Raw genomic sequence first — 25523 nt, forward strand, 5'->3', positions numbered from 1 at the left:
CAATGCCTGTCTTCAGCCATACCATGTCATCCACACTATCTATATGGGTGTTGTTTCTTTTGACGTCCGCATAATAATATCTTCCTAGGATTTTATTTGCGTCCCTCTCTTTCTCTCTGTGCACTGGACCTATAGCCGCATGGGATCACTGTAACTATGGCAGCTGGCGACAAAGCAATAATGGACTAGAAGAAGTTTGGATTGAGTAGGAGAAGTTGCCAGCTTGAGTATATGCCACCCACGCATTTCAGTCGACAGAAGACAACAAAAACCACGTTTGAATTGGGAGGCAGTCATGGGCCTTGTAACCACGGACCAATAGTACTGAACCACTTGCAACACATGGTTACAAACAGACACACTATAAGATAACATGCACCACTCAAGCAGTTTTTGCCAAGAGCACTTGCCAATCACTTGCACCCCAAAAGAAGTTTTTGCCGAGAGCACTTGCCAATCACTTGCACCTCAAAAGGCTTTCTTGCTGCCACAGCTGAATCCATGGCGAAATGCGGGCTGCTGCTCCTGTTCATTGCGTTCCTCTTGCCGGCGGCACGTGCGACATCGTGCCACCCCGATGACCTCCGTGCGCTACGGGGCTTCGCCGGAAACCTCAGCGGTGGGGCTGTCCTCCTCCGTGCTGCCTGGTCCGGTGCCTCCTGCTGCGTCTGGGAAGGCGTGAACTGCGATGGCACTAGCGGCCGTGTCACGGCGCTGCGGCTCCCTGGGCACGGCCTTGTGGGGCTCATCCCAGGAGCATCCTTGGCAGGCCTTGCACGGCTAGAGGAGCTCAACCTTGCCAACAACAAACTGGTCGGCACCATCCCATCATGGATTGGCGAGCTTGATCACCTTTGCTACTTGGATCTATCGGATAATTCATTGGTTGGCGAGGTACCCAAGAGTTTGATACGGCTCAAGGGTCTTGTCATCGCTGGTCATTCACTAGGTATGGTTTTTACTAACATGCCATTGTATGTGAAGCGTAATAGAAGAACACTCGACGAACAACCAAATACAATATCTGGGAGCAACAACACTGTCAGATCTGGGAGCACCAACGTTGTTTCTGGGAATGACAACACTGTCATATCCGGGAATAACAACAATGTGGCTGGGAGCAACAACACTGTCATAACCGGGAACGACAATACCGTAACTGGTAGCAACCATGTTGTATCTGGGGACAAACATATCGTGACTGACAATAACAATGCCGTATCCGGGAACGACAATAATGTATCCGGGAGCTTCCATACCGTATCCGGGAGCCACAATACTGTATCTGGGACCAACAACACTGTATCTGGGAGCAACCATGTCGTATCTGGGAGCAACAAGGTCGTAGGAGATGAATGATTTGTAAGTGAATTGTTTGCATCTTCCTTGACGGAGCTCATGTGGTTGTCCAAGTTCAGTGTAGCCCACAATCACTTGGGTGGGGTCAATAGTGTTATGTAACTTCATGGATATATATAGCATCTTATTTCTACTTTATATAAGATTTCTCTAAAATATCTTACATACATACTGACCTGAATATCAACGTGGGCTTGCAGCTGATGTGGACGAAGCATGTTTGCTTATGAACAAATTTGCATCCTGGATGTCTAGATGGGGTGATTATTCCATCTCTCGTATTCGCTGTAATGTGTGACGTTTTCTTATGCTGATTGGGCATGTGTATTACATGGTAAATTTTAAGTGTTTAATGTCAGCTAGCTATAAAATTCTCTTGTGCAAGTCTCGAAGGAGATGTAGCAAAAAAGCAGAGATTAGCCTATTTGTCCCCGTAGTGAACTCAAATAGGTGAGCACTTTATCTAATAAATATGAACTATACATCCGACTTTATCTAATGGACCGGATCCATCGATATACCGATACAATATAGTGCAACGAGCACAAATATTTTTTTGGGCTAAAAATTCCCGTGGAACCAAGAGCTTAATCGTGAGCATTACAGGACACCCCATTTAAAAGGAGAATCGAACATTGATCGTCGAAGAATATAGGCTAGAGCAGGACACCCGGCTTGACCATCGATGTGTTTGTGAAGCAAATTGTATGAAAGTTTTTGCCGTGGTACCTGAATGGTACCTGAGTTTTTGCCCTGGCGCACGCAGCTTGATGTTAGGACTCTACTACCTTTTGTTTTCCCCTTTTCAAGCAAATTAGATGATACCCTGCGCGTTACGGCGAAAATTTGTTGCAATATATTTCAATAAGAATTGGTTGTTTGAAACAGTTAGATTAATAAAATATACTAAAAAACTAAAAATATACATTATATATTGTATTGGATTATTGTGTAGTTAAAAATATTTATTTAATATAAGCATTATAATATAATGGAAATTTTTCCCATGCATGTTGGGTGAGCCTTTGATGAGGTGACATGTGTGCTTGTTAACCTAAACAGAATTAGTGGTGATCAACTAATAATGAAAAAATAATTCGCATGCATATTATAATGGACCTTTGATGATGTGGCATGCGTGCATGTTAAGATAATAAAAATAATGGGGATGAACTATTTAGGTTTATAGGATGTCATATTCATATGCAGATAATAAAAAATGCAAAATATTATTTTTACAATATCATTACCCGGGTAATAAGAAAGAATAAGTAATTACAAAGTATCTCTATGTTGTAGCCTGCCTGTCTGAAGTTTTTTCCCGCTCTCACAAGGCGACTATGGAAAGCCTTTTTCCCTTCGATCTCCGTCGCGAGTCCGCTGATTCGCTTCCCCTCCACCTGCCGCTCCGGACGGATGGCGGCGCTTCTTTCTTCGAGTTAGTCTTCCGGGCTCCGATCTTCCTCAAGTTCATTTGTCGGGACGGATTAGACGGAGCTCCGGCATAGATTCATGCCAGCTCCTCGGAGCAGTGAGGTTAGGGTTTCTCATCGTGCGTACGCAACGGCGAGATTTGGTGTCAGATTCTTCATATTGATTTAAGGATTCAGTGGCGACGACTACAGCTCCCGAACATTGGTCCTTAGGGGCACGTGCATGAAGACTTTTAGGCTGTCATCGATAAGGTCAAACCGGCTCCGGTATCGGAGCGGCTACAGCGGTGCGTCGGCGGCTCGTTCTGGCGGCGGCAATGGTCGTTCGGTTGTCTATGGACCTTGATGTAATTTTTATTATGTTTGGGGTGCTTTGTACTTCCGACGAATCTTTATAATAGATCTGATATTTTTACAAAAAATAATAATTACAAAGTATATATGAATAATAAATGAAAATTATTATTTTACAATAAAAAATCGAGACACTTATTTTGGGATGGAGGAAGTACTTCAAAGAATATGTACATGTGAAAAATGTGAAGACCCCAGTGCCTCGTAATAATTTTATTCCTATTTAGCGCTGCTGTTGCCCATTATAGGCAAATTTACAAACAGGCGCCTGCAGCGCCCTGTGCTGGGCCGGCCCATTACTGTGTATTTTCGTACGCAGAAAAATGGGCGAGCTCAATGAGAATCGAACCGATGACCTCACACTTGCAGCTTCTTTCGTACAGCCACCACCATGAAAACATTGCTAAGCTTCAACTCTTTATTCCTTTTATTGTAAAAAAAACTCTTTATTCCTTTCATTCTGTGCTTCTCTTTTGTTTTATTTTTTTGCTTTTTTTTTCTTATTTTCGTTTTCCTTTTTTCCATTTTTGTTTTCTATTTTTTCTTTCTTCATCTTCCTGGTTTATTCCCTATTTGATTTTTTTCCTTTTTTTGTTTTATTAAATGCGCGAACTGTTCCAAATCGATGGTGTTTGTTGTGTCAAATTTGATGAACTTTTGTTTTCAAAATCAATGAATTTTTTTCTATTTCTAGTGAACAATTTTTAACGAATGATGTTTTTTTTAATTCGATGAACTTTTTTTGCAAATTTGATGAACTTTTTTTAATTCAATAAACTTTTTTTCAAATTTGAAGAACTATTTTCAAATTCAATGAACTTTTCTCAAATCAAGTGAACATTTTTTTGATGAAGAATTTGCAAATTTGATGAACTCTTTTTCAAATCCGTTGAACTTTTTTGAAAAGTTGATGAACTATTTTTAAGTTCGATGAGGCTTTTTCCAAATTCAGTGAACTTTTTTTCAAATTGGATGAAGAATTGTTTTTCAAATTCGCTGAAGTCTTTTTCAAATCCGATGAACTTTCTTGAACAGTTGATGAACTATTTTTAAATTCGATGAACTTTTTCCAAATTTAGTGCAATTTTTGTAAATTCGATGAACTTTTTCCATATTTAGTGGACTCCTTTTCAAATTCAATGAACTTTTTTTTGAACTCGTGGTCGTTTTTCATTGTTGTGAACTATTTAAAAAAAGTGTGCACCTTTTTCCCTTTCATTTACTTTTGTTTTTGAATTCATGAACTTATTTGAATACATGAACCTTTTTTACGTTGGCCAACTTTTTTATGCATGTTCATCAACTTTCCAAAAAAATTTACATTTTTTCCATACAGTCACGTTTTTCAGCAATGTTTTCAAATAATTCAAAAATCTAAGCTAGATAAGTAGCGCTGCTACGCTAGTTCTTAAATAAAGTCGCGCTGAAGTGAATCACTAGTAGCCAGTATGTGTACGGGATAGCTAAACTCAAAGACAGCTATGAAGTCGTGAGTTCAATTCACCAAGAGCCACCTTTATATATGGTTTTCTCACAATAATACATTTTTTTTCTTCATGCGCGTTCATGGGCCGGCCCACCAGGAGGCGACGCTGAAGGCGCCGAGTAGGCGCTCCCTCCATCTGTGCGGTGCTGGACTGGGCGGCAGGCCTATGTAGCGGGGGACCAGAACGGGCCCTAAATCTGGGACTTGGCCGGAAATTTGTCCAGATCGAGATTTTCTTCCTGTAACCTCCGCATCGAGCGCCGCCGGAAGAGGGCCGCCGCCTACCAAGCCGAGGGTTGTGTGGTAGGCCGGCGACGCACCGCACCGCGGTGGTGTGAGCCGCCTACAGCGCCGAGATCGAGCGCCACAGCCGCGTCGGGAAGGGCCGCCACTCCGTGAGGAACCGAGGGGATGGAGTCCCCCGTGGCGAAGAAAGGGACGGTGAGAATCGCCATGATCCTGTCGCCGTTCTTCTTCTACTACTCTCGATTTATGCAGCGATTCGGTGGACGCCGTTTAGGAAACCACCGATTTGTAATCAAAACAGTGTAGTAGTCCTTCATTGATGATCAGGGCAATTACAGTAAGCAGGGATCAACCCTTATTAACAGAACAGACTCCTGAAGGCTTTGGTGTGGTACTTGTTTCGGCCGGCGTCGCATTGTCCGCTGCATTCTCCTCGACCCCCAGCTAGGACGGCATAGTAGGCGCCTGCAGGTCCGGTGTATTGGAAGGGGATTGACACTGACTGGGACTAGTGACATTTTTGGGGTGCTTTGGGATAACTCTGTGCTAGTTTGGGTCTCGGGTAGGTACATATTTGTTGTTCTTGTCACTGTATGGCTTGGTACTACTGTTTGTTTTTACGCTATAAATGTTTTGAGCCTCTGAATTTTGTTAACTGATAGTGACAAAGTAACGGGATCCATATTTCTGTATGCAGCAGCCGGAGGAGGAAGATAGGTTGAGCGTGCTGATGGATGATGTTTTACTGTCTATCTTGCGGAAAGTCGACATAAGCACCGCTGTAAGGACAAGTTCGCTGTCAACGCGGTGGAGGCAGCTGCCCTGGCTGCTGCCTGAGCTCAGCATTGATGTCAGGCATTTCCTACCTGTTCCATGCCCAGACTCGATTGCAGCAAATGACTGTCAGCAAGCTATGGTGGCTCTAACCAAAGCAGCCAAGTGTTTATTTGCTAAACCTCAGAGAAAATCCACCATCACGACACTGCAGCTTCAGCTCTACTTGATCAGCACTTTCTTGAGCGACATTGGCCCACTATTAGGTGATGTGATTGACAGTGGTTTGCTGAAAGATTTGGACCTTTGCCTTCTTGATGATCTGAAACCTGGTGACTCTTCTGAGCTGCACATGCTACAGCTCGCAAAAGACATGTATGGTTTCTTCAATGCCTACCCCAGTGTGTTCGGTTGCCTCACGAGACTCTCTCTGCATGGTGTTTGTTTTATCGAGTTGGATATGCACCACCTCCTGTTTGACTGCTGCACACAACTGAAGCATCTAAGCCTCCATTATTGTGATGCCGGTCGCCGCTCTGTGTGGAAGATAGATGCACCAAACTCAAAACTCAGTGTTCTGGAAATCGACACATGTTGCTTTGAGAGAATTGATTTGGTCTGCCTTCCAGAACTGGAGAAGCTCCATTGGGATACTTGGGTGTCCGAATATATCCCCTTGTCGTTTGGTGATGTCCCGTCTCTTGGGGAACTAAAACTCTCATCTTCTTTAACATATTATAATACAGTATTTAAATTAAGTGAGCTTCTACATGGAACCACAAGTATACATACTCTGACATTGGATTTCCAAGGAGAAAACGTATGTACCAGTTCATTTTTTGTATTCGCTATACTGTCACACATTTGTATTTTCTATATATGGTCAGAGCTATCTAGTTATGCCATGGATGTGTATTTTACATGATGGAGAACACACATAGCTGTAAATAATTTGATAACATACATCTCTATGCTTTTAAACAGTTTCTTATAGATGCTTCTGAACTGCTTTGTTCTTATTTTCTTTTAATGTGATCAGCTTTGGATCCAACCTGAAATGAAGCAACTCTCCACCGCATTCAACAAGCTAAGGAAGCTGACTTTGCGTGGTATCTTTGTTGAATTTGACATTATATGGACATTAGCCTTCCTTGAGGCGGCACCCACAATGGAAATATTACTTATTGAGGTAATGCTGTTTCAGTCTACCATTCCAGTTTTGTTGTTTCCCTTTCATTTTAATGTTTGTAAGCTTTTCTCCCTCAACACTTATGAACACATTTCTACCTTCCATCTTTGTAAAAATTGAAGTGAGGGTCCCTTCCATTTACCCCCAAATCGTGTTGCCTTCCTTTTTCTTTCCTCGAACACGCACCAAAATGCATGTCATTGCTCATACATAATAAGGCAAGTGTTTTTTTAATATGTAATCCAACTGTGTCTGTAACATATTGTTCATGCAAATATAGGTATGGGACCATGCATGCAGCGCATTTGTGAATGATGAGGAGAGAAGGTCGGTATTTGCTGAAAGAAAAAATCCTCAGTGGGAGATGGACTTCCATTGCTCCAAGAACGGGCTACTGAAAGAGCTCCAGTTTGTCGGCTTTAGATCGCTAGAACAGCAGTTTGTGTTTATAAGAGCCTTGCTGGGCCGAGCTCCCAATTTGCAGACGATACTTCTCAAAGGAGCTGAGCAATGCAAATACTGCAATGCCCTTGATACCAAGTCGTGTTGTTCAACAGAGTCTTCCTTTCCAAAGAGTGAGGATGAGCAAGCAATGGTGGCGAGGCGAATCACAGATGGCAAATCCTCACCCCGGGTGATTTTCCATGAATGATCGTTTCCCTTGGGGATGAGCCTTATGTACCGTTCTCTATGTTAGTCAAACAGTTGCTTTCCTATTGGGAATTGCAAATAAGCGTACCTGACTATTCAATATTTGCCCTGCTTAGCATATTTCTGCCTGTTTGTATGTTCAGATGATGTAAACTGTGATGTGATGTTAGATCACGCCGACTATGCGAACGTACTTGGAGGAGATGGCCTCCAAGCTTGGCAACATCTACAGGCAGCGTCTTGTGGCTTGTTTTTATGTAACCTTTGTGTGCACAGCTATGTCGTTCTCTATCACAGAAACAGTGCTGAATAGAGTTGGGATGTAACAGCTTTGAAATTTATTAGGACTTGTGAGACCTGATAAAAGGAGGCTGGCCACACAACGGCGCAAAAGGTGTAAGATAGGGTGTCCTTGGTTTAAAGTTGAGGGACAAAACTGTTTTCCTGACTCTATCTATGCTTAAAGTTCAGTCAAAAGACACATTAATTTAGCTGGAGATCATCATGCCAAGAGTATTCTTAGGCTGGAGATAATAAACTGGAGGAGAGGGCAGTGCATTCCTATGATTTGATTACAATGGAAAGCACAAGACGTCATTTCCAGAGTAAACAGACAAAGTTTCTCCTGCTCCGTCAGCACATTATCAACATGAATGATCCAAATCCCGCAAACAATGAAAAGCATATGAATGATCCAAGGTGAAGTTTTTAAGGGAGGTACAGTAGAATACACGACAAGTTTGTCCACAATAGTACCCAGGTTACATTTGACAGTACATATGTCTCATTTAACAGCAGATGGTTGAAACACATGTGACCATTCTACTGCTGCATCTACCGGCGCAAGCAGATGACTAATGCAATCCCGACCAGTAGTAACAGCAGCACGCCCATACAGATTAATCGTACTTGGACACAAAACAAATCGGTCGCAAAGTCAGAAAACCATTACAGCTACAGAACTAGTTGCAAACTGAGATAAACGCTAGGCAGGTCTTGTGCAAGACAAGAAAGAAGTACTAGCCGGAACCATAAACTAAGCTGGGGAACACCCAGAGGCTACTTAGTACACCAGAGTCTGGAGGGGACGAAATATCATAGAAGATCATGGAGCGAACTGCACTGTCTGGCACTGGCTGACCAAACTCGACCGCGGTCCAAGTTTCATCGGGATCTTCAGATAGCCTTGCAAAATAAATGCAGTTACTCTTTCCTCCCCATCTTTCCGGGCTCATGCAACAAAATGTAGGATTCCTTCTATCAGGGCTAACAAACAGAGCATAATTCTCCAGCTTCTCCAACTTCACCCACTTAGCTGGCTCGACAGAGAAGTTGAGGCGAAAGACCCTAAAGAATGCGTTAGATGAGCCACCCAATCCGCCAGAGCTGAACCTTTGGTCAATCATCAGAAGCATGTCACCACAGACCACCAACCATGAGTTCATAGGCACAAACTCCTTTTTAATTGCTATTTTTTGCATGTGGAATTGAGGTCTGAAGTGTATAGCGTGGAGCCTAAGAAGAGCATCTATGACAAAGATATCTCCTTTGAAGGACACAATCTGATAGATGAGTTCATAATCAAGAGTAAGGGTGTGCTCTGACCAGGAGTTTGTTCCAACATGCCACTCAAACATGGAATCTCTAGAGAAAAGGAGGAGGCAAGAGTTGGGTGAAATCAATGGGGCCGTAAGGATGCCTATGCCACAGAAGTACCCAAGATCGTTGTTAGGTGGGAGTTTGGGGGGCATCACCTTGCTACCAGTGTATACATCGACAAGGAGGCAGTGAACCTTGTGGGAGAAGATAAGATACCCATATGAGCAGCCCAAATAGTGCATTTTATTTGGACTATTTTTAGGCACTGAACACGCAAGGGATAAGTTTTTCTTGCTAGGATCACTGAGCTGCCATTTGCAATTAGATAAAGGGATGGGCTTGATAGGGCCGCTATGTGGATGAACATAAGGACCATCTGGTTTCAAGTGGAGCGGTGGGAAGCTGAATGTATGCACAGAGGGAAAGGTAGAGACTGCAGCGCGCCAAGAGCGGCAGGTGCCAATGAATGCAAGGAAGTCATGGAATGAGTCAAACAGAGCAATAATTTCATGAAGCAGGCTCTCCAGGAGATCTGCACAAACATGAGGTCCAGACAAAGGCAAGGAGGTAGAGGCTGAGGCAGGGCAAGCGTTCTTCGAGGTTCTCTCCACAGTGGTAACTTCTCTGCTGCATAGAAATTCAAAAATAATGGATCAAAATAAAGAACTGAAACATAATTAGAGTTACTAAATACTTCAGGAGTTAATACAGTACAAGAAATGCAGTAGGCTTTAGCTGAACAATAAGGCAAACATGAGTGTCACCTGAGACATGCCAAACTTCAATCAAAAGAAACTACTCTAGAATCACCTACATCTTGACTTTTTTGTTTCTAAAATAACATACTCTAGCTATAATATCTTCAGCAAGACAACGCTATATACAATTATATAACTTCATATCATGACAGGTCGGGTGCCTTGTAGAGTATCCTTGAAATAAATAGCTCTAAGTGATGATTTTGTTCGACGTAAAAGCGCAATAGCATGCTCCCCTTCTTCTAGAAAACTTGCATAGCGATCATTTGCTTATCTATTATTCACTTGGTCGTCAAACACAAGTAAGCATTGTTCATGGCAGCACCATGACCATGAGAAAGACCAAACGAACAAGAGGCCATATACATTATCCAACCCAAGCGCGCAACACTCTTAATCATATCAAGTGATATAATGGGACACGCTCCTTGCTGATTCTACTCTGGATCCAACCCAACCACGCAATAATAAGCTGGATCAGATCAGGGGACCAATATACATTTCCATAACGAAAAAAATGGTGATAATCCCTCCGATGTTTACGTGGACAACTTTGATAATAAAATTTAGTTTATTCCTTCTCAACAATCAGTCACAATAAAAGTGTCGATCAAATCACACTGGACTTTGAGTTTCAGGAAATCATTGAACCAAGTGAGCACAGTTCAAGGCAGCAACTGTAATACTCATCTACTCCCTCGTTCACAAATATAATAAGTTTTGGATATTTCAATACGGGCTACATATAGACTGAAATGAGTGAACAAACACACTAAAACGTGTCTACATACATTCGGTTCAGAAAAAAGCTAAAACATCTTATATTTGTGAACGGAGGGAGCACATTGCAATTAAGGAAAACTGAAACCATTTCATGTTAAATTGAACTGACACACCTTGTAGATATTGGTGGAGTTATCAACAACTGAACCGAGTGAACTTGTTCCATGTTAAATTGAACTGACACAGCTTGTAGACAGTGGTGAAGATCCAAATTTAGGGGAGGCCAGTGCACTAACTACCACCAGTAATAATTAACAAAAATACCCTAACTATGACCGTCAGATGTTCCTACCAATTCGCCAAAATACTCAAAATTTCACTATGGATTACTGACCCTCGCGATTCTAGTTTAAACCCTAACTTAGATGTGAAATATAAAAGGAGAGACGAGCGACGGTAGGGTTAGGGTGAGGCGTGAGGGTGCAGACCTGGAGCTGAGAGCGGTCTCTGCCGGCGGCAAGGGTTCGGCACCCTGCGGCGGCCGGCCATGAGGGACACACAGGCCACAGCTTTTTTTTTTTTTTTTTTGAGAAATACACAGGCCACAGCTACTAGCTCCGCCGCGTCCGTCCTCGTCCCTTGAGATTCGGCCTTTGCGATAGGAAAATTGGGCCGTCGCGTTCCCGATCTCAAACGAGGACCAGCCCAGCCACCACGTTCACCCATCCGGCCCGCATCGCTGGTTGGACAAGCGCAGGCCGATAAAATAATAGACTTTGGCCTTTTGTCTTTTTAGCGAATAGGACTATGCCCATGGCATTGTAATGGGATATAAATATTCTACTAGTAAATTGCCTTTGTGATCATCCTGTAAAGTACATCGTATAGTATGGAGTGACTCGATACTCTCATTGTCTAAGGAATCATACATACGTTAACTCCCATTTCATGAATTGTAGGCTTCAGACGATGTAATCTCTAAGTAACAAACAACTTGGGTCAATTCAACACGAGTATCCTTCCAACATCATGCTCTCATATGTTGGAAATATGAGCAATTTATCATATGATTTTATTAACAGAAATACTAGATAAAACATGACTATTATAGCAGAAATGAAACAAGTCATGTAATCTACCAGAGAGAAGGCAAATAGCATTTGCACATGTGAACTAGAACAAAATATATCTACGACAGATACATGTAGCAGGATCTGGAACAAAAAGAACATGAACACGTACTGAGCTGTGGCAGAAGCATTGGTGTTGGGGTTGACGTCCTCGCCTGCCATGTCGTCAAAGAGGTTGTCGAGTCGTCGTTGGGGAAGTGGTCGTCGGCATCCGGGGCATCCGTGATGAACAGGTCAGTAGTCACGCAGAGCGCTCCCCAAAAACCTGATCAGCCTTCTCCCGTACAGGACTCAAAGAGGTGGGGTTTCGGAGGCCTACTATCCCGACCTGCGGTGCACGCCGCAAGCCGGGATGGGGAAGATCGTAGCTGTAGCTTAGAGATTGGAACTCGGTGACGTGAGAATGATGATGTTCCGGTCTGTGTCTCTAGAGAGGAGTGGGCTCTCTTTTATAGGCATAGGAGGAGGGGGCGAACAGGCAGCGACGGGTGCTACTTCCTGAGCTTGCGTTGGCTTTTCGCTTGAGGAGCAAAGGGTGATGCAGCAAAGTAAAGATAAGTATTTCCCTCAGTTTGAGAACCAAGGTATCAATCCAGTAGGAGACAACGCACAAATCACCGAATACCTGCACAAACAATCAAACAACTTGCACCCAATGCGATAAAAGAGTTGTCAACCCCTTCACGATTACTTGCAAAAGTGAGATCTGATAGAGATAGATAAACGATAAAGTAAATATTTTTGGTATTTTTGGTTTATAGATCAGAAAGTAAAAGATTACAAAATAGTAGATCAGAAATTTATATGATGGAAAATAGACCCGGGGGCCATAGGTTTCACTAGAGGCTTCTCTCAAGATAGCAAATAATACGGTGGGTGAACAAATTACTGCCAGCAATTGATAGAAAAACGCAAAGTTATGACGATATCTAAGGCAATGATCATGAATATAGGCATCACGTCCGTGTCAAGTAGACCGTAACGATTCTGCATCTACTACTATTACTCCACACATCGACCGCTATCCAGCATGCATCTAGAGTATTAAGTTCATAAAGAACGGAGTAACGCATTAAAAGATGACATGATGTAGAGGAATACTCAAGCAGTATGATGAAAACCCTATCTTTTTATCCTCGATGGAAACAATACAATACGTGCCTTGCTACCCCCTATTGTCACTGGGAAAGGACACCGCAAGATTGAACCCAAATCTAAGCACTTCTCCCATTGCAAGAAAAACCAATCTAGTTGGCCAAACAAAACCGATAGTTCGAAGAGAATTACAAAGATATCAAATCATGCATAAAAGAATTCAGAGAATATTCAAATAATATTCATAGATAAGTTGATCATAAATCCACAATTCATCGGATCTCGGCAAACACACCGCAAAAGAGTATTATATCAAATAGATTGCAAGAACATCGAGGAGAACATGGTATTGAGAATCAAAGAGAGAGAAGAAGCCATCTAGCTACTAGCTATGGTCCCGTAGGTCTGTGGTAAACTATTGACGCTTCATCGGAAGGGCAATAGAGTTGATGTAGAAGCCCTCCGTGATCGAATTTCGCTCCAGCAGGGTGCCGGAAAAGGTCCCTAGATGGGATCTCACGGGTACAGAAGGTTGCAGCGGTGGAAAGTCTTTTCGTGGATGCCTCTGGTGGTTTGGGGATATATGGGAATATATAGGCGAAAGAATTAGGTCAGGAGGTGCACGGGGGCCCCACAAGGGTGGGGGTGCACCCTCCATCCTTGTGGCCGCCTCGTGGCTCCTCCGACTTCATTTCCAAGTCTCCTGGTTGTGTTCTGGTCCAATAAAAATCATCGCGAAGGTTTCATTCCGTTTGGTATTCCTTTTCTATGAAACTCAAAAACAGGGGAAACAGAAACTGACACTGGGCTCTAGGTTAATAGGTTAGTCCCAAAAATAATGTAAAATAGCATATTAATGCATATAAAACATCCAAAACAGATAATATAATAGCATGGAACAATAAAAATTATAGATACATTGGAGACATATCAACGGGAGGTGAAAAGAAGAGAGGGAGACAAAGCAAACAACCAGTGGCCGAAGGGGTGCACCATTTGTATTCAATCTCCACTACAGCAAAACATTTCATCTCCATTGTGACCTTCGTATACCAGTCGTGCATGGCAAAAAATTTAGACAATGGCTCGGCTCATTCCAGCGGCGCAGCATGACGTGGCTTGCAACTGCGTCGGTATTTCTCCAAAGAGGAAGAGCACAACGACGGTAAGTATTTTCCTCGGTTATGAAACCAAGGTTATCGAACCAGTAGGAGAACCACCAACACTATGTAAACGGTACCTGCACACAAAGAACAAATACTTGCAACCCGACGCGTAAGAGGGGTTGTCAATCCCTCTTGGGTAAATGATTGGTAAATAGGTAGATGGGTAGATGCAAATAGAACAACGGCAAACAAAATTTAGCGAGGTATTTTTGGGTTTTTGATAATATAGATTTGAAAATAAAAGATGCAAATAAAGAAAAAGGCAAATAGCAATGTAGATCAGAAAGTATATGATAGGAAAATAGACCCGGGGGCTGTAGGTTTCACTAGTGGCTTCTCTTGAGAACTAGGCACTAATAGGAAAAGGGCTATAGCTAATATGGACATTAATGGCGCACCATATATAGGTGCGCCATTAATGTCCTCATTACTAATGGCGCACCTGGTGGGCGGTGCGCCATTACTAGTTTTGAAAAAAAAGGTAAAAAAATTGTTAGCACTGGCGCACCAGGGGACAGTGCGCCATTACTAGTTCTAACTAGTAATGGCGCACTGTCCACTGGTGCGCCACTACTATGTTTTTTTTAAACTAGTAATGGTGCACCACTCACCAGTGCGCCATTAGTAACCCTGGTTACTAATGGAGCATTCTTAGGTGGTGCGCCATTGGTAACCTGGGAGCAGCTAGATATTTTGGACAGCCACCTACCACACTCACTTTCCCCACTTCATTCTCTCCACCTCTACCAAGCTTGGTCTCGGCTGCCTCCTCCTTCTCACCTCATTTGCACCATAGATTCACCCAAATTAAGTGGTTAAATTTTCTTTTTTTGATAGGTAAGTAAGGGGAAAGCTTTCTTTATGTTCTAGATCTACTTTTTTCTCCCTCCAACAACGTACACACTTTTTATGGCAGCCTAGATCTGCGTATGTTTGTGGTGTTGCATATGTTTGTGGTGTTGCATATGTTTGTGTTTGCAGGTACCGGTATTTGAAATGCGATAGTTGCCAATATTTTGCCGGAATGTTGATTCATTTCCGTTTCGGCGAGAATTTGGCACTATGCATTCTTTTTCATGCCAATTTTTTTTGGTTCTAAAATATCATTTTTCTCTACCCCGCAGGCGACCATGGTCCGCACGATGACCGAAGGCATCGTGAATAGGTTTTTGAGCTCCGCGAAGGCCGAGATACTTCAAAAGAACGAGACAGAGATAAGATGTTCGTGTCGAAGATGCAAGCTGAAGAGCCTTATGGACCCGGATTCCGTACAGGTGCGCGACCACCTGCTCTTGCGTGGTTTCATGGATGGCTATCGGTGGCAAGGTGATGAAGATGACTATGAAGTCGTCCATGGGGGCCGGGCAAGAAATGAGGAAGGGCAGCAAGACAACCGCGGCGAGGGCGGGCGAGAAGACGAAGAATCTCCGGGACATGATCACGAAGTAGATGCAGTACACAGTCATCATGTAGAAGATGCTGGACATGATGATGAGGAAGGTCAAGACGAAGGGCATGATCATGAAGATGAAGATGCCGGAGCAGACGACGATGGACCATCGATGGGCTGGGTGCAGGACCCTCATATTCAAGAGCTGCTTCTCAAGCAGACGGATAACGCAAGAGATGCCGCCCGAGAGAAAGCCAAGCTGGACCAACTGGAGATAGACGCGGTTACTCCATTGTATGAAGGATGCAGGCCCAAGGATACCCGCCTGAAAGTAACGCTCATGGCTCTGGAGACGAAGGTAAAACACAAAATGACCGACGCATGCTTCGACGAGAACGTGTCATTCTGGCACGAACGTCTTCCCAAGGGGAACAAGTGCCCGACCAGTTTCGAGGAGGCGAAGAAAATCGTGTGTCCTCTGGATTTACCGCACGTGAAATACCATGTGTGCATGAACAATTGCATCATTTATCGGGACGAGCACGCGGAGTCTACCATATGTCCGGTGTGCGGCGTCACTCGATACAAGAAGAGGAAGAAAGCTCCTCGAAAAGTGGTGTGGTACTTTCCGATCACTCCTCGTCTGCAGCGGTATTTCGCGGACCCTAAGCTAGCAAAGCTCCTATGTTGGCATGCGGATAGGGAGGAGAAGAAGCGAGAAGATGACGGAAATGATCCGGAGATAAATAAAAAAGACAAGATGCTGAGTCACCCTAAGGATGCGAGCCAGTGGCAAGCGTTGAACTTCGAACACCCAGAATTTAGGGACGATCCAAGGAACATCGTGCTGGGCGCGAGCACCGATGGAGTCAATCCGTTTGGCAGCCAGAGAAGCACACATAGCACCTGGCCTGTGTTTGTGTGGATGTACAACCTTCCCCATGGTTGTGCATGAAGAGGAAGTACATTCACATGAGTATGCTAATTGAAGGGCCGTAACAACCAGGGAACGACATCAATCTGTATCTGGGGCTGCTGAAAGAGGAGCTAGACACGCTGTGGAAAATGCCAGCCAATACGTGGGACGCCGCAGAGAAAGAATATTTCCCTATGAGAGCCGCACTGCTCACGACGGTGCACGACTATCTCGGTTACGGATATGTCGCGGGGCAGGTGGTCCACGGATTTTCTGGATGCGTCAGGTGCATGGATGACACAACGTATCGCCAGCTAGATAGAGATCCCGGGTCTTCGAAAACCGTGTTCATGGGACATCGAAGGTGGCTTCGCGATGATGACTCATGGAGAAAACGCAAGGATCTGTTCGATGGTGAAACCGAACCCCGAAGACGCCCGCGTACGAGGAGCGGCGAGGAAATAGATGAGCTGTTGAAGAATTGGAAAGATTGCCCACTGCCGGGAAAGAAGCGAAAGGCGCCAGAGCCACTGCTAAAGGTATGGAAAACGAGGTCTGTTTTCTGGGACATGCCATACTGGAAGATCCTCCGTGTGCCTCACAGCCTTGATGTCATGCATATCACGAAGAACGTGTGCGAGAGTCTACTTGGTACCCTGCTCAACATGCCAGAGAGGACCAAAGATGGGCCGAAAGCAAGGGCAGACTTGAAATCAATGGGCATCAGGGAGGATCTTCACGCCAATGATGATGATGATGCGAAGGACACGGAAAGTTGTCGCAAAGGCAAAAAGGCCAAGAAGATCGGAAATGACTACCCTCCCGCGTGCTTCACTCTAAGTCAAGAAGAGATCGAGCAGTTTTTCACCTGCCTCATAGGAGTAAAACTTCCTTACGGTTACGCGGGGAAGATAAGCAGATACCTAGACTCAGCGAAGCAGAAGTTCAGCGGGATGAAGTCTCACGACTGTCACGTGCTGATGACGCAGCACGTCCGTGAAATGCTATTTGGCCTATGCAACTTTTTCGACGTCATCTCTCGGAAGTCGGTTGGCGTGAGGCAAATCAGAAGGCTACAGGAAGAGATCGTGGTGATACTATGCGAGCTTGAGATGTACTTCCCGCCCGCATTCTTCGACGTTATGGTGCATCTACTGGTCCATATCGTGGAGGATATCATCCAACTCGGGCCGACGTTTCTGCACAGCATGATGCCGTTCGAAAGGATGAATGGTGTCATCAAAGGATACGTTCACAACATGTCACGTCCAGAGGGAAGCATAGCCAGGGGCTTTCTGACCGAAGAGTGCATCTCCTACTGCACGAATTATCTAGGCATCGAGAACCCCGTTGGTCTGCCCGTCAACAGGCACCTCGGCAGGCTCGCTGGACGGGGTCACCGCGATGGTCGCCGCGAAATGCATGTCGACTTCGAGGGTTGACTCGCCGACTTTGAAAGAGCAAACCTAGTCGCGCTACAACACATAGAGGTGGTCGATCCTTGGGTGGTAGAGCACAAAACCTTTATTGAGAAGACGTACAATGACCGAGGCCAACAGAGGACGGACGGAGATATAGTCAAAGAGCACAACTCATGTTTCACGCGTTGGTTCAAGGAGAAGCTTCTGTCGTACCCTTACATGAGGATTCTTCCGCGGAAGAAAAACTCATATTCACCTTGTCACAGGGCGCCGAGCACAATCTGATGACGTATGAGGCGTACGATTTCAATGGCTACACATTCTACACCGAGGACAAGGACATGAAGAGCGATGGTTATCAGAACTCCGGGGTAACGATGGAATCCTACACCGGTAACGACAGGGACAGATACTACGGAAGGATCGAGGAGATCTGGGAGCTGAGCTACGCTGGAGAGAAGGTCCCGATGTTCCGTGTCAGATGGGCCAAGAGCGTCCTAAAAGAAGACCGGTATTTCACCACCATGGTTATACCCGAAGCCAAATCCAAGACCGCGGGCGCAAACGTCACCGCGAAAAATGAGCCATGGGTACTGGCTTCCCAAGTGGACCAATGCTTCTTCATTACCGACCCATCAAAGCCCAGTCGTGTTGTCGTGAGGAGAGGCAAAAGGAAGATCATCAGAATTGATGGAGTCGCCAATGAGCAAGACTTCGACAAGTACGGTGACCCGAAGATGGAACATGACGACGACGATGAAGTACCATACACCACAAGAAGAAGCAGGACCACCCTACCTAAAGGACGTCCGTTCAAGAGAAGAATTCCATTTGCGAAAAAGAAGGGCAAGAAGATTGTGAAAAGATAGCTAGCTAAGATCGATTGTATTTAAATTGTAGTCTTCATTTCTCGATTGTATTTCGACATATGGAAATGACATTTCTTCTGTTCTAGTCGTCATGAATATTTATTTATGTTTATTCTGGTATACCAATTTTTATTTAGGTTTATTCTGGTATTGAATTTCTAACTCACAAAAAGTATTGAATTTGTTAATATTTTTTGAACTCATGAATATTTTTAATTTTCATGGGCACTTTTTGAATTCATGAGTATTTTTTCAAATTTGATGATATTTTTTCATATTCATAAATGTTTTACAAATTTTTATGATATTTTTTCAAATATTTTCAAATAAAAAATTTGACAATATTTTCAAATAACAAATTTGATGATATTTTTTCATATTCATAAATATTTTCAAATAACAAATCTGATGATATTTTTTCACATTCATAAATGTTTTCAAATTTGATCGTCATTTTCTAAAAATTTATTAGATGCAACTAAAAATCCAAAAACAAAAGTTACTAATGGCGCACCAGGGGAAGGTGCGCCATTGCTATCAAGGTACTTATGGCGCACCCCTAGGAGGTGCGCCATTGGTATACAAATTTTTATGATATTTTTTCAAATATTTTCAAATAACAAATTTGATGATATTTTCAAATAACAAATTTGATGATGTTTTTTCATATTCATAAATATTTTCAAATAAAAAATTTTATGATATTTTTTCACATTCATAAATATTTTCAAATTTGATCGTCATTTTCTAAAAAATTATTAGATGCAACTAAAAATCAAAAAAAAAAGTTAGTAATGGCGCACCCGGGGAAGGTGCGCCATTGCTATCACTGTGTTTATGGCGCACCCCTAGATGATGCGCCATTGGTAACCTTCCCCCCTGATCTGTATGTAGGTGTGTGCTGTCCATCTCGCTAACCCTCCCTCGCCCCCCGCGCCCGCTCCACCGCCGACGACGACCCCCGCACCCGACGACCCCCGCGGCCGCTCCACCGCCGCCGTCCGCCCGCGCCCGCTCCCCTCGCCCTCCCCGGCCCAGCAGCGAGCAGAGCCCAGAAAGCCTCGCCGCCGTCGCCCCCCTGCCCTCCCCACGAACCCTAGCCGCCCCTGCCCTCGAGCGCGAGCCGCAGCCAATCCAGCCATCGGCGGGGCGGTGCGCATCCTCAGCACCATCGACCGCGAGCTGCTCAAGCCCTCCGCCTCCGTCGCGCTGCACCATTGCCCTTCAGCTTCAGCACCGCCGCCGCCGCTGACCCGCCGACGGCTACTCCTCCTCCTCCTTCGGTTACTCCGGCTCCGGCACCGGCACCGGCGCCTCCTCCTGCTACCTACGCGGTCTACCTCAACATCTACGACATCTCCCCCATCAACAATTACCTCTACTGGTTCGCCTCGGCATCTTCCACTCCGCCGTCGAAGGTACCACTTGATTTCACTTCTCTTCTCAATAACACAAGAAATTATGCAGTAAGAAAAGTCGCAACTCGTGATACTCATGCTCCACGTCTGCTTCGTCTAGGGTTAGGGTTGCTCTGGCGATGGGCGAACTCACGTCACCGCCGCCCCCTACCACTGACGGAAGCGTTTTGGAACGCCGGAAGGAATCCCGCCCGGCTACGTCTCCGATGTCTCTGTCGTCTCAGAGTCTCCGTCGGTCTCCTGTGGATCCAATCCGTGCTCCGCACGGCAGTCATGAACCCAGGGTTGCGCCTATTAATATCTGCAACCCTAACTCTTGTGATACAAAGCCCGCGCCTAGTGCCGCCAACCCTCCTGACCCAGATCCCGGAAGATCTCGTCCTTCGCTAGCGATGTCGCGGTCATCGTCTGCTGCTAGAGGTGGGGGTGATCATGGGGGAGTCGATGAGGTTCCTCCCCACCCGAAGCCTTCTGGCGGCGGCGCGATCGTGGTAAGCATGCCGACGAGTGTGCGGGCAGAAGAGGAGGTGATGGTGTTGGAAGACAGCAACTGGGATCGGCCGGCGTCTGTAGGCGGGCTGCCGGAGGGAGTGGGTGCACAAATTGGTGGGGAAGTGGATATGGACGACGTCGCGTTTGTGGCAGTAGATTTTGATGAGGAAGATGAAGAAGAAGCCGAGCTTGGTTGGAAACTTATGAGCCTGTATAGATCACAGAAGCGCCCTAGCGCGAAAACCTTGTCTGATCACTTTGAGGAAATCTGGCAGCTGCGTACAGGAGTTGAATTCAAGTCTGTGCGGAAAACCTATTTCATAATCACCTTCTTCTCTGACGGAGATTACAGATTTGTGGCCAGGGGAGGTCCATGGATCTATGACGGGGATGAACTGCTAGTGACCCCGTTCGATGATAATGCTCGCCCTTCTGAAACTGCTCTGGACTCCGTACCGGTATGGGTGCGTGTTTTTGATGTTCCCTGGAAGAAGCAGACTAAGGCTTATGGAAGCGCTCTAGGAGACACTTTGGGAGAGGTCCTGGAGGTGGATGCACCTAATGTTGGTCACGGCACCAATGAGTTCTTGAGGATTCGAGTTAAATTGCCCTATAATAGGAGACTACAGTAAGAGGTCATGCTTGAGTATAAGGTGAACGGTGTAACCAAATGCCTGCAATTCAAGCTGAAATATGAAAGAGTCCAACACTTCTGCTTCTTTTGTTGGTTCATGGGGCATGACAAAGAGGCATGTGAGAAGAAGAGGCTGGGGCTCCAATCAAAGGCATATGACTCCACCCTCCGTTGCTCCCCGTTCAAGAAGTATGAGCAGAGACCGGCGTTCACAGCCTCGCCGGGCCAACCAAGGGCAAGGCGCGGGATGGATTTTTCTCTGGGTAGCGCTGGTTCAATGACTCGCCAAGCTGAACGACCGACGGCTAGCAGCAGCTCCAAGCAGGATCATGAAATACCGGACAGAGTTGATGCTCATGATGGGTTTGAGGAGAAGGAGATGCCAGGGATAGTGGAGGCTGATGAGCTGTTAGCAAACCAGGTGGACAGAATTCGGCTGCAACTTGCTAAGGAGAAGCCGGAGTGTAGCAAAGTACAGCAGATGAAGGCGCAGTTTGAAGCACAAGCTAACGGTAAATAGGGAGGAGAACAGATTAGGCCACGCCAGAAAAAGAAGAGTGCTTGCATGGGAAAGAAAGTGCCAGCAGGGAGGAAACATGGACCGCTAGTAATCAAAGAAAAAATACCCAGCTCGGATGACATGATACCTGCTTTGTATGGCCTTGACTCCTTGAATGTCTCGTTTGGTAGTGTTATGGATTCCATGGAATATAACGATTCAATTCTGGGGAAGAGGCAGGTGGATGGTCTAATTGGGCAGGTATAGGTTGATTTTGGTGGCAAGGCTCTGGTGCCGTTCGTGGACGTTCCTGTTGGTGGTGTTCAGAAGAAGGGGAAGACAGAAGCTCAGCAAGGGAAAGATGAAGCAACTAGCAAGGTGTGTGAGGTGGACATGGAGGCAACCGGCCCGGGGGCCGCCAGTAAACTGACGGAGCCACGTGTGGTGCCCCGTCAGGAGCAATGAATTGCATTGTTTGGAACTGCCGGGGTGCGGGGTGTTGGGGATCGTAGCAGAATTTTTAAAATTTCCTACGCATCACCAAGATCCATCTATGGAGTATACTAGCAACGAGGGGAAAGGAGTGCATCTACATACCCTTGTAGATCGCAAGCGGAAGCGTTCTAATGAACGGGGTTGATGGAGTCGTACTCGCCGTGATTCAAAACACCGATGACCGAGTGCTGAACGGACGGCACCTCCGCGTTCAACACACGTACGGAGCAGCGACGTCTCCTCCTTCTTGATCCAGCAAGGGGGAAGGAGAGGTTGATGGAGATCCAGCAGCACGACGGCGTGGTGATGGATGTAGCAGGGTCTCGGCAGGGCTTCGCCAAGCTTCTACGAGAGGGAGAGGTGTTGCAGGGGGAGAGGGAGGCGCCAGGGGCTGGTGTATTGCTGCCCTCCCTCCCCCCCACTATTTATAGCCCCCCTGGATCCCATCTGCATGGGGGGCGGCGGCCAAAGGGGGGAAGGGGGTGGCTTCCCCAACAAGCCAAAGGGGGGCGCCTCCCACCCCTAGGGTTTCCAACCCTAGGCGCAGGGGGAGGCCCAAGGGGGGCGCCCCAGCCCACTAAGGGCTGGTTCCCTTCCCACTTCAGCCCACGGGGCCCTCCGGGATAGGTGGCCCCACCCGGTGGACCCCCGGGACCCTTCCGGTGGTCCCGGTACAATACCGATAACCCTTGAAACTTTCCCGGTGGCCGAAACTAGACTTCCCATATATAATTCTTCACCTCCGGACCATTCCGGAACTCCTCGTGACGTCCGGGATCTCATCCGGGACTCCGAACAACTTTCGGGTTTCCGCATACTCATATCTCTACAACCCTAGCGTCACCGAACCTTAAGTGTGTAGACCCTACGGGTTCGGGAGACATGCAGACATGACCGAGACGCCTCTCCGGTCAATAACCAACAGCGGGATCTGGATACCCATGTTGGCTCCCACATGTTCCACGAAGATCTCATCGGATGAACCACGATGTCGAGGATTCAATCAATCCCGTACACAATTCCCTTTGTCAATCGGTGTGTCACTTGCCCGAGATTCGATCGTCGGTATCCCAATACCTTGTTCAATCTCGTTACCGGCAAGTCTCTTTACTCGTACCGTAATGCATGATCCCATGGCTAACTCCTTAGTCACATTGAGCTCATTATGATGATGCATTACCGAGTGGGCCCAGAGATACCTCTCCGTCATACGGAGTGACAAATCCCAGTCTTGATCCGTGCCAACTCAACAGACACTTTCGGAGATACCCGTAGTGTACCTTTATAGTCACCCAGTTACGTTGTGACGTTTGGCACACCCAAAGCACTCCTACGGTATCCGGGAGTTGCACGATCTCATGGTCTAAGGAAAAGATACTTGACATTGGAAAAGCTCTAGCAAACGAACTACACGATCTTTTATGCTATGCTTAGGATTGGGTCTTATCCATCACATCATTCTCCTAATGATGTGATCCCGTTATCAATGACATCCAATGTCCATAGTCAGGAAACCATGACTATCTGTTGATTAACGAGCTAGTCAACTAGAGGCTTACTAGGGACACGTTGTGGTCTATGTATTCACACATGTATTACGATTTCCGGATAACACAATTATAGCATGAACAATAGACAATTATCATGAACAAAGAAATATAATAATAACCATTTATTATTGCCTCTAGGGCATATTTCCAACAGTCTCCCACTTGCACTAGAGTCAATAATCTAGTTACATTGTGATGAATCGAACACCCATAGCGTCCTGGTGTTGATCATGTTTTGCCCTAGGGAGAGGTTTAGTCAACGGATCTGCTACATTCAGGTCCGTATGTACTTTACAAATATTTATGTCTCCATTTTGAACACTTTCACGAATGGAGTTGAAGCGACGCTTGATATGCCTGGTCTTCCTATGAAACCTGGGCTCCTTGGCAAGGGCAATAGCTCCAGTGTTGTCACAGAAGAGTGTCATCGGGCCCGACGCATTGGGAATCACCCCTAAGTCGGTAATGAACTCCTTTATCCAGACTGCTTCCTGTGCTGCCTCTGAGGCCGCCATGTACTCCGCTTCACATGTAGATCCCGCCACGACACTTTGCTTGCAACTGCACCAGCTTACTGCCCCTCCATTCAAAATATACACGTATCCGGTTTGTGACTTCGAGTCATCCAGATCTGTGTCGAAGCTAGCGTCGACGTAACCCTTTACGACGAGCTCTTCGTCACCTCCATATACGAGAAACATATCCTTAGTCCTTTTCAGGTACTTTAGGATATTCTTGACCGCTGTCCAGTGTTCCATGCCGGGATTACTTTGGTACCTTCCTACCAAACTTACGGCAAGGTTTACATCAGGTCTGGTACACAGCATGGCATACATAATAGACCCTATGGCCGAGGCATAGGGGATGACACTCATCTTTTCTCTATCTTCTGCCGTGGTCGGGCATTGAGCCGTGCTCAACTGCACACCTTGCAATACAGGCAAGAACCCCTTCTTGGACTGATCCATATTGAACTTCTTCAATATCTTGTCAAGGTATGTGCTTTGTGAAAGACCAATGAGGCGTCTTGATCTATCTCTATAGATCTTGATGCCTAATATATAAGCAGCTTCTCCAAGGTCCTTCATTGAAAAACACTTATTCAAATAGGCCTTTATACTTTCCAAGAATTCTATATCATTTCCCATCAATAGTATGTCATCCACATATAATAAGAGAAATGCTACAGAGCTCCCACTCACTTTCTTGTAAACACAGGCTTCTCCATAAGTCTGTGTAAACCCAAACGCTTTGATCATGTCATCAAAGCGAATGTTCCAACTCCGAGATGCTTGCACCAGCCCATAGATTGAGCGCTGGAGCTTGCATACTTTGTTAGCATTCTTAGGATCGACAAAACCTTCCGGCTGCATCATATACAATTCTTCCTTAAGGAAGCCGTTAAGGAATGCCGTTTTGACGTCCATTTGCCATATCTCATAATCATAGAATGCGGCAATTGCTAACATGATTCGGACGGACTTCAGCTTCGCTACGGGTGAGAAAGTCTCATCGTAGTCAACCCCTTGAACTTGTCGATAACCCTTAGCGACAAGTCGAGCCTTATAGATGGTCACATTACCATCCGCGTCTGTCTTCTTCTTAAAGATCCATTTATTTTCTATGGCTCGCCGATCATCGGGCAAGTCAGTCAAAGTCCATACTTCGTTTTCATACATGGATCCTATCTCGGATTTCACGGCTTCTAGCCATTTGTCGCAATCCGGGCCCGCCATCGCTTCTTCATAGTTCGAAGGTTCACCGTTGTCTAACAACATGATTTCCAGGACAGGGTTGCCGTACCACTCTGGTGCGGAACGTGTCCTTGTGGACCTACGAAGTTTAGCAGTAACTTGATCTGAAGCTTCATGATCAT

General features: G+C 45.6%; 3 protein-coding genes across 5 annotated transcripts; 2 read left to right on the forward strand and 1 right to left on the reverse strand.

Annotated features, from left to right (window-relative positions):
* Positions 1-383: 383 nt before the first annotated feature.
* On the forward strand, positions 384-1922 carry LOC141022200 (uncharacterized). Its single transcript, XM_073498429.1, has 2 exons — positions 384-894; positions 985-1922. Exons 1-2 carry the CDS (start codon positions 502-504, stop codon positions 1357-1359), a joined length of 768 nt encoding a protein of 255 aa, XP_073354530.1. The 5' UTR covers positions 384-501; the 3' UTR covers positions 1360-1922.
* A 2921-nt stretch (positions 1923-4843) lies between these two features.
* Positions 4844-7748, forward strand: LOC109745394 (uncharacterized). 3 transcript variants are annotated; one of them, XM_020304510.4, is made up of 4 exons: positions 4844-5073; positions 5576-6472; positions 6692-6841; positions 7122-7748. In XM_020304510.4, exons 1-4 carry the CDS (start codon positions 5044-5046, stop codon positions 7491-7493), a joined length of 1449 nt encoding a protein of 482 aa, XP_020160099.1. In that variant the 5' UTR covers positions 4844-5043; the 3' UTR covers positions 7494-7748. The 3 variants fall into 3 exon arrangements, with proteins under 3 accessions (XP_020160099.1, XP_073354529.1, XP_040247155.1); XM_073498428.1 differs by having other exon boundaries at positions 4854-5073; positions 5579-6472; XM_040391221.3 differs by lacking the exon at positions 4844-5073 and adding an exon at positions 5249-5440.
* A 357-nt stretch (positions 7749-8105) lies between these two features.
* Positions 8106-19777, reverse strand: LOC109745382 (uncharacterized). Its single transcript, XM_040390217.3, has 2 exons — positions 19527-19777; positions 8106-9724 (listed from the first exon to the last, which is right to left on the reverse strand). The coding sequence occupies exons 1-2, from the start codon at positions 19775-19777 to the stop codon at positions 8512-8514; spliced, it is 1464 nt and encodes a 487-aa protein (XP_040246151.3). The 3' UTR covers positions 8106-8511.
* Between the last annotated feature and the right edge of the window lie 5746 nt (positions 19778-25523).

Source organism: Aegilops tauschii, chromosome 5 (genome assembly GCF_002575655.3).
Source record: "Aegilops tauschii subsp. strangulata cultivar AL8/78 chromosome 5, Aet v6.0, whole genome shotgun sequence".
Taxonomy (NCBI): Eukaryota; Viridiplantae; Streptophyta; class Magnoliopsida; order Poales; family Poaceae; genus Aegilops; species Aegilops tauschii.

Excerpts from the sequence above, each read along its gene's own strand:
- LOC141022200 (XM_073498429.1), top strand. The coding sequence starts at position 502 with ATGGCGAAATGCGGGCTGCTGCTCCTGTTCATTGCGTTCCTCTTGCCG. Across the intron at positions 895-984 it reads ATAATTCATTGGTTGGCGAG|CGTAATAGAAGAACACTCGA; the intron begins GTACCCAAGAGT and ends TTGTATGTGAAG.
- LOC109745394 (XM_020304510.4), top strand. The coding sequence starts at position 5,044 with ATGGAGTCCCCCGTGGCGAAGAAAGGGACG. Across the intron at positions 6,473-6,691 it reads TGGATTTCCAAGGAGAAAAC|CTTTGGATCCAACCTGAAAT; the intron begins GTATGTACCAGT and ends TAATGTGATCAG. Across the intron at positions 6,842-7,121 it reads TGGAAATATTACTTATTGAG|GTATGGGACCATGCATGCAG; the intron begins GTAATGCTGTTT and ends ATGCAAATATAG.
- LOC109745382 (XM_040390217.3), bottom strand. The coding sequence starts at position 19,777 with ATGGTGCAGCGCGACGGAGGCGGAGGGCTTGAGCAGCTCGCGGTCGAT. Across the intron at positions 9,725-19,526 it reads GCGGCCGCGGGGGTCGTCGG|ATGCAGCAGAGAAGTTACCA; the intron begins GTGCGGGGGTCG and ends TTTTGAATTTCT.